General features: G+C 39.1%; 1 protein-coding gene across 3 annotated transcripts in view; it reads right to left on the bottom strand.

Moving 5' to 3' along the window:
- The window catches only part of LOC100178305 (titin-like), a 16,828-nt gene that overhangs the window by 4,327 nt on the left and 3,534 nt on the right, over nt 1–8,967 (bottom strand). For all 3 annotated transcript variants that reach the window (XM_026838614.1, XM_026838615.1, XM_026838616.1), the window contains 15 exons: nt 7,642–7,805; nt 7,242–7,364; nt 6,886–6,935; nt 5,708–5,845; nt 5,077–5,218; nt 4,986–5,020; nt 4,375–4,503; nt 4,077–4,206; nt 3,551–3,635; nt 2,866–2,974; nt 2,221–2,446; nt 1,825–2,106; nt 1,163–1,280; nt 770–962; nt 302–373 (listed from right to left, as the gene is read on the bottom strand). In XM_026838614.1, the coding sequence (XP_026694415.1) occupies nt 302–373; nt 770–962; nt 1,163–1,280; nt 1,825–2,106; nt 2,221–2,446; nt 2,866–2,974; nt 3,551–3,635; nt 4,077–4,206; nt 4,375–4,503; nt 4,986–5,020; nt 5,077–5,218; nt 5,708–5,845; nt 6,886–6,935; nt 7,242–7,364; nt 7,642–7,805 (1,996 nt within the window). The remainder of the gene's footprint in view (nt 1–301; nt 374–769; nt 963–1,162; nt 1,281–1,824; nt 2,107–2,220; nt 2,447–2,865; nt 2,975–3,550; nt 3,636–4,076; nt 4,207–4,374; nt 4,504–4,985; nt 5,021–5,076; nt 5,219–5,707; nt 5,846–6,885; nt 6,936–7,241; nt 7,365–7,641; nt 7,806–8,967) is intronic.

Here is an 8,967-nt window from a genome sequence, read left to right as displayed (position 1 = left end):
CCGATAAGTGTCTTGCCCAAGGACACATACGCCCACAATGGTAGCAGCGTCGAGCCTTGAACCCATTACCTCTGGGTTACAGGCAGGCGCGCTAACCACTATGCCACGGCGCCGGACTTGAACTATTGAACAAAAAATGGATTAAGGTCTAAAAAGAGTTAAAATACGCAAAATATCCACTGGCGCCCATGTTGATGCATTTCATGCCTCATGTGGGAAACAAGATGGCGTCCATTGACCATTGTTTTCAAACAATGGCTGTCCTTATTGGTTGTATATCTAATTATTTTGGTACACCCACCTGTTATTATCATAATTGGAAAGATCAATTCCGCTGTCACCACCGTGTCGTAAACCTTTCCCTTCGCTTGATCTGTGGATGAAACAACATAGGTGGGTTAACTAACAAGGTTCCACATTTCTTTGAGTGAGACCCTCAATGTCGGTGGTGTTTGGGCACCTTGTGCTCTTATACCACCAAGTGTATCCCCCACACTATAAAGTCTCTCCACGTGTTTCCTTCTTATGCTCCTGGCACCTCCCTACTTCTCATGCACTCCCCCATCATGTGCATCTTACACATCTCGTATCTTGTGCCATATGTGCACCCACGTGCACCCCTGTGCTACTCGGGCCCATCAAACCCCATTACCCCCGTGTGTCACTGGTGCACATTGCATCACTTTATGCGCCCAACCCCAAAATAAATGCGTATTCACTATATGATCCATGTGCACCTCGTGCACCCATGTGCCACTCGTGCTCCTACCTTCGTCTCCTATCCATGGTTTCCACCTCAATGACCACGTGCTCGTCACTGATTGGCCGATCCTGGACAAAGTGGCTTTGTGATGTCACAACCACAGGTTCAATATGTTTGGGATGTTCAGGGGTATGTCGGGACAGGGTGGGGTAAATTGGGACACCCTGTTGTACCTCAACTTGCTGAGGAAGTTCTTGTTCTATAGAAACATATTAAATGGTAATACAGTTATAATCTATTTAATGGGGTTTCTTTTATTAAATGTACCAAGGGGTTAAATGATAAAATGTTTTTGTTCATCTTGTTAAAAATGGCAGTATGGAGACCGGTCATATTATACACCCGTTAATTTACACAAGTTACTTCTTGTATATAAATAAGTTATCATAGCTAGCCTACCATGTGTAATAGCAGCCACGGGTGGAATATCAACCACTCTGTGTTGCGGTGAACTTGGGTTGGTTGGGGGGGTCGTCGGTCTGTATGTGATCGCTGTCATCTCTGTCATTGGTTGTACCTGTCAATCAAATATAATCTATCAATCAAACACAACTGTCAATCAAACACACCGGTCAATCAAAAACAACCTGTCAATCAAATATAACCTATCAATCAAATATAACCTGTTAATCAAACACAACCTGTCAATCAAATATAAGCTGTCAATCAAACACAACCTGTCAATCAAACACAACCTGTCAATCAAATATAACCTGTCAATCAAACACAGCCTGTCAATCAAATATACCCTGTCAATCAAATATAACCTGTCAATCAAATATAACCTGTCAATGAAACACAACCTGTCAATCAAATATAACCTGTCAATCAAATATAACCTGTCAATCAAATATAACCTGTCAATCAAACACAACCCATCAATCAAACACACATGTCAATCAAACACCACATGTCAATCAAACACCACCTGTCAATCAAACACCACCTGTCAATCAAACACCTCTTGTCAATCAAACACCTCCTGTCAATCAAACACAATATACTTTTATGAACCATTAAATCTTAATATTTATTGTTAATAAAAATAATTCATTTCTTACTTGTAAAGGTGAGATTTCAGGCTCCGATTGTTGTGGTATTATGATGTCATGACTTGGTGGTATGACATCACGATTGATGACATCATTCCTAATATTAAGGTTGATAATGTTTGGATCCTCAGAGGGAAGAAGATTTATCCTCAAGTTACCATGGTTACCAAGCGTTGTTGCATCACTGTCCGAGTTTGGGGTGACGGAAACATGGATTTGGGGGGCTGGGGGAATTACTTGGGGTTGGGGAATAACCTGGGGTTGTGGAACTACTTGGGGTTCGGAAATTACCTGAAAAAATTTTGAGTTTTGAACAAAAAAAAAATCATTTTTTTTATTAAAATGATGGTTATCTAGTTTTATAATAAAAAAATTAAAAGTAAACGATTTTTTTGTTTTTCTCACCAAATTCCCTTCCGACTTCGTTCTACTTTTGACCCTTGGTTGGAAATGGGGTTCATGGTGTTGGGGCTCGTAACCCCCATCTGGGTGGGTGGTTCCCCGGGTGACAAGGATCTGCGGTCGATCAACCACGAAGTGCGACGGAGCACGACGCTTCGATTCCGTGGTCGCTGAGAGCGCTGAAGGGTCGGTGAGCGCTATCGCCATCGCGTGGAGACTGGTGCGCTCTCTAGTGGTAAAAAGTAACGAAAGTTAAATTTAGGCTTTTTTAAATAATTAAAAAAATTATTAATTTTTTAAAACCTAAAAAAACATTTAAAGTGTTAAAAAAAATGTTTTTTAAAAATGCTTTAAAAGTTTTCGTTTTCAAAAATAGATAAATGCAACATAAGTTTTGTTTACTTTTTCGGAAGAGTAGCGAAGATAAAATTAATTAAAATACCAAAGGTATCAGAATATGCAAGAAAACAACAATTGTTAAAATAAGTTAAAAGTAAAAATGAGTAGAAAGCTTCAAACAAAAGTAAGCCAGATAAAAACAACTATAATATGCGTGTATTTACATGTAGCTGTGTAACAATCAAGATGCATTAACCCCAACCAGATCTTAACTAACCAATTTTTCCTTTAAATAAAATAAGAACTCACTTTGCGACAGGTTTATTTGCGTGAAGTCTCCGCGGGAAAGTGTTTCGGTTGCGAAGGTCGGTGCATATTTGGTAATCTTCGCTCACAATGAGGTTTGTTTCATCATCATCTGGGATTGTGATGTCATAATAACGCGGGTGTTGGTTATAAATTAAGTGTTTTTATTTGAATGAATGTAACTTATTTATCCTCGCATGGCGGGGCAACGACAGTCATTATAACACGGGTGTTCTGTTTCATACACATCGTGCCCGCTTACAAGTTACCATGTATGTAACTTATTTATCCTCGCATGGCGGGGCAACGACAGTCGTTATAACACGGGTGTTCTGTTTCATACACATCGTGCCCACTTACAAGTTACTACGTATGTAACTTATTTATCTTCGCATGGCGGGGCAACGACAGTCATTATAACACGGGTGTTCTGTTTCATACACATCGTGCCCGCTTACAAGTTACCATGTATGTAACTTATTTATCCTCGCATGGCGGGGCAACGACAGTCGTTATAACACGGGTGTTCTGTTTCATACACCTCGTGCCGCTTACAAGTTACCACGTATAAAATAACCCCATATTGAGCAATTGCATTTCATGTCCTTAAACACATTAATATAAGCTACCAGGGTTCGGGATCAAGCTTTAACCTATTTGCATCACCATAGACATCTAATATATTTACCTTTCTTGGTTCTGGGGATTTCCCAGTCAGTCTCTTGATCAGCAACAGTATCGTAAGGCGTGATGTCAAAATTAAGGGGGTTTACCTAAATTGAGATAAGGATGACATCATCGGAATAAATGCTGACTCAGCCTCAGCGTTTTTACTCAAGATCAATTACTCTGCTTAACAATGTTTGTTTTAAGATATGACAGTGAAGATCGAACTAATTAAAACAAACAAGAAATTGAAATTAGCAGCAAAACTACAGTTATTAAAACATGCTATATGCAAAGAGTAAATTTACAGCAGCGAAAACAATGTTACAGGTAAAATACTTGAGAAAAAACAATTTACAATTGTTAACATTTTTGGAACCTTTTTACTGTGCATGGTATTCTATGTTCGATGTTTGTAAGGCAAACCTTGGAGATAAAAACTACTTAATAAAAACCAAAAAAAAATTTTTCTAGTAATTCTATGTTTCGTCCATACAACTGGGATCTTATGTTGCGATAAGTAAACAAGTGAATGGAAACCAACGAACCTCTATCCTGCTTTCGACCTCTGTGTGGTCGGACTCCGATGCCGATTCGAAGTCCGTGTAATCAGAGGGATAAACCTCGTTAGCCGACAACCCGTCCATCTTCCCAACACTAGAGGGAGGTACTGGGAATCTGACATAGAAATAATATATGTTAGGATTGCATGGTCTCATGCATTCTGTCAATTAAGGTATTTGTTTATCCTCGGGGTGGGAAATCAAGGGGTTTAATACACGGGTGTTGCACACCATACATGGTGGCTTCATGCACCTCATGCTCGCTGTCGACAACAATTATTACCTGAAGTCGGACTCAGCGAGGGAGATCTCATCATCGCCATCTAGTGGATCTTGTGACGTAGGAAGAGAATCCTCGGGCAACCCAGACTTTCGCTTTCGAGCGTTTTTAACCGGGATCTCACAAACTAACCTGAGACAACAACATGATCCTACTATCGTTTTCAAAAGTAAAAAAAAAATTTCTTATGTTAAAACACCATTTGCTTAACAGCAGTAAGACCTAGAACAAATTTAGTTTGTTTACTCATACTTTTGTGCATTCAAGATATATTTCAACCCACTTTTTTTGATAAAACTTTTATCTTGGGATTATGGGAAGAAGTGGGCACACAATTCCCGCTAACAGCGGTGGTTATTCAAATTTCAAATTAAAAAAAAAATACACTTTAAATTGGTAATAGGTGTAAAACAAATTACTGAAATACTAAAAATACTTTTATATACATATATATAAAACACTTAGTAAGAACATCTTTCTCAAATTAAGTAGGTGTGATTAACACAAGTTTGGGGCTAGGGATTTAAATTTTATGTGTGTAAACCATAAACCGTAAAACGACTGTGGTTACTCCGCCATGCAAGGGTAAATAATAAGCCAGAATTTTTACTTACATAATATCTGGTTCAGCGTCTCGTATAACTTCTACCTGTAAACATAGAAACCTTATATTAAACATCCCCCATAGACATCATATAAACTCACTGGTTCAATGTCGGCAGCTAACTTCGCGAACGCTCCGGTCAGATCCGTCCTCAACTCCTTGTTCAACTGGTGGCTTCTTTTGTAAGATGGAAACAGTGTTTCCACAGGTTCAACTCTGTCATGTTGACCGCGTATCTTTAAACTGTAATTGTGCAACACTGGTTAGCTGGTTGTTGGTATATTGTTATTATCAGTGTAATGACATCATCAGTGTAATGACATCATCAGTGAAATGACATCATCAGTGCAATGACATCATCAGTGTAATGACATCATCAGTGTAATGACATCATCAGTGAAATGACATCATCAGTGCAATGACATCATCAGTGTAATGACATCATCAGTTTAATAACATTACTGGAATATTGACATCAATAGAGTAATGACGAATCCAGATTAAGTTTATATAATATACAACCTTCTACGTAGCCTATGAAACCCCATTCTGCTACCAGGCATAATGTAAGTAATCTTTCAACTGCTTATCTGGTATGAAAACATGGTGTATTCCCGACGCTTCGCCGGCATCCTGCTAAACGCATCTACTGATGCAACTGCATTGTTTGGCCACCAAGTTTATTTAATAAAGTAAAAAAACACAGTTTACCCTCAACAATATAAAAACAACCTGTTAGCTTCTAGTATAAGTTTATTCAGGTCGTCGTCCTCATGCACGCTGTCGTACGGATCCGATGTATCATCACCATGTGGTTCAGGTTGAAGACTTATCATCGATTGTCGTTTGTATGTGTCGTTCGCCGTGGGCCTGTAAGGTGTGTATATCATGCTCACTGTTAAGTTATAACTGGTTGTCTTCTTATACACCAGACACACATGGTGTATTCATACACCTCATGCTCACTGTCGAGTTATAACATGGGTGTCTTCTTATGCACCAGGCAGTCATGGTGTATTCATACACCTCATGCTCACGGTCGAGGTATAACATGGGTGTCTTCTTATACACCAGACACACATGGTGTATTCATACACCTCATGCTCACTGTCGAGTTATAACATGGGTGTCTTCTTATGCACCAGGCAGTCATGGTGTATTCATACACCTCATGCTCACTGTCGAGTTATAACATGGTTGTCTTCTTATACACCAGACACACATGGTGTATTCATACACCTCATGCTCACCGTCGAGTTATAACATGGTTGTCTTCTTATACACCAAACAGACATGGTGTATTCATACACCTCATGCTCACTGTTGAGTTATAACTGGGTGTCTTCTTATACACCAGACACACATGGTGTATTCATACACCTCATGCTCACTGTCAAGTTATAACTGGTTGTCTTCTTATACACCAGACACACATGGTGTATTCATACACCTCATGCTCACTGTTGAGTTATAACTGGTTGTCTTCTTATACACCAGACACACATGGTGTATTCATACACCTCATGCTCACTGTTGAGTTATAACTGGTTGTCTTCTTATACACCAGACACACATGGTGTATTCATACACCTCATGCTCACTGTTGAGTTATAACTGGTTGTCTTCTTATACACCAGACACACATGGTGTATTCATACACCTCATGCTCACTGTCGAGTTATAACATGGTTGTCTTCTTATACACCAAACACACATGGTGTATTCATACACCTCATGCTCACTGTCAAGTTATAACATGGGTGTCTTCTTATACACCAGACACACATGGTGTATTCATACACCTCATGCTCACTGTCAAGTTATAACATGGGTGTCTTCTTCTACACCAGACACACATGGTGTATTCATACACCTCATGCTCACTGTCGAGTTATATCATAAATACTTACCGATTTTTCTCTTTCTTTCCCTTCTTGTTTTGATTCTTATTATTTTTACCCTGTCAATCAAACAATAATTAAAAGAAACAAGAATATTAAAAAAATGGATAAAAAGACTTCAAGAAGAGACACATGGAGATGTTTCACTTGGTTCATCATCAGTGTAAAGAGAGCTGGGTAGTCCACACTTGTGTACAACTTTATAAACACTGCCAGTTCAGTTCTCATTTTACACTGATGATGTAAGAGACACATGCAGATGTTTCACTTGGTTTATCATCAGTGTAAAGAGAGCCGGGTAGTCCACACTTGTGTACAACTCATCATACACTGATGATGATTATGACATCATAATCTTAATTCACCGTATTTGTGAAGTCAATAATCCTATCCGGGGGTGGATGGCTCCCTCCGATGGTTCGTGATTTACTCGGAATGGAAGGTGTTACATCATCGTCCGACCACATGCCACGGCCCAAGCTTGCCGTCTGTCAATTGCAAAAGTTACAACTCCATTAAATGAGATTCTTACAAAAACTTCTTAACTAGTAAAAATAAAAAAGTCAAGTACCACGATGACTGGTTTGTCTGTTAGATTTATTATATTGATAAATCTAAACTTACTTTGGGATACCTCTTTATTTGTTGTAAAAAGTTTTGATGTTATGAGCTCATCCTAACCCATGAGCAAAATTAAAATAACCAAACTTAGCAATATAATGAAAACCCTTAATAAGAAAACACTTTAGAATAATAATTGTCAACCTTATCTTTAACATGAAATATGGAAGGCGATTTCTCCTTAGTTGGGATGCTGCAAGATTTTTCTCGGAGCTTGGGAGGAAGTTTTGGTGGAAGATTGACGAAGTCCTCTGCGCGTCGTGCTCGTAATGATTCATCCTGGAGGTCTTCCTGAGGAGGAGGGGTGGCTGGAGGGGAGGGAAGTTGTTTATTCTCGTACTTAATTAAAAGTCAGTTGCTTATTTATCCTCGCATGACGGGGCAACGTCAGTCGTTATAGCACGGGTGTTCTGTTTTATACACCTCGTGCCCGCTTACAAGTTACCACGTATGTAACTTATTTATCCTCACATGGCGGGGCAACGACAGTCGTTATAGCACGGGTGTTCTGTTTCATACACCTCGTGCCCGCTTACAAGTTACCACGTATGTAACTTATTTATCCTCGCATGGCGGGGCAACGTCAGTCGTTATAACACGGGTGTTCCGTTTCATACACCTCGTGCCCGCTTACAAGTAACTTTATGGGTGATTATTTAATGCATGCCCAACACAGTTAGTTTTGTCCTTATAACTACATTGTATTCTCACAACTATTCACTCACCAGATTGAATCAAATCTTCTACCTTGACACCCTGTGTGTGTGACAAGTGACCAAGTAACGAAAATGTTACAACCCCCATTAACAACGACGTTGCTGCCCCCAGTGGTACGACATAAATCGATTGTCTAAACACACAATTTATGGAATGGTTAGGCTATAATAATTGGAATAAAAAAGTTTTAAAAAAATCTGGGAAACTTAAGTTTTATCTTGAAAAAATCGTTAAAAAACAAACAAAGTTTTACTTTAACATTTATTTACACAGAATACATCACATGCTGTGTGGGACTTGGCACCAGCATACACAACAATGCCACATACGCATACTAAATATACTTTTAATGGCTCATCTGGTATAAAAACGAAGTGTATTTCCAACTTTTCCTCCAGCAAGACCTTCAGGGAATGGATGGCCAACCGAAAAGTTGGAAATACACCATGTGTTTCATACCAAATGTGCCGTTGAAATATTATTTACATTCTGCCTGCTGCCATCATACACAACCACAACACAATACTCACTTATAGAAATCATTACGAAACTTATTGTAAGATCCGAACGCGGTAAGGCCCGGGTAAGTGATGCCAAGGGTTAAGATGACTTGTGCGCTTGCTTCAACCCATACCTGGATAGAAAGTTATACTGTGTTTACCACTGAACCACAGAATTAGAATAATTAATATAAACACATGTCTTGCAATGAGATCAGGTTATGATTACAACCCATTACTGACCACTGGGTTG

The sequence above is a fragment of the Ciona intestinalis genome, unplaced genomic scaffold, assembly GCF_000224145.3.
Source record: "Ciona intestinalis unplaced genomic scaffold, KH HT000099.2, whole genome shotgun sequence".
Lineage (NCBI taxonomy): Eukaryota > Metazoa > Chordata > Ascidiacea > Phlebobranchia > Cionidae > Ciona > Ciona intestinalis.
This window is presented reverse-complemented; position numbering and strand designations above follow the sequence as displayed.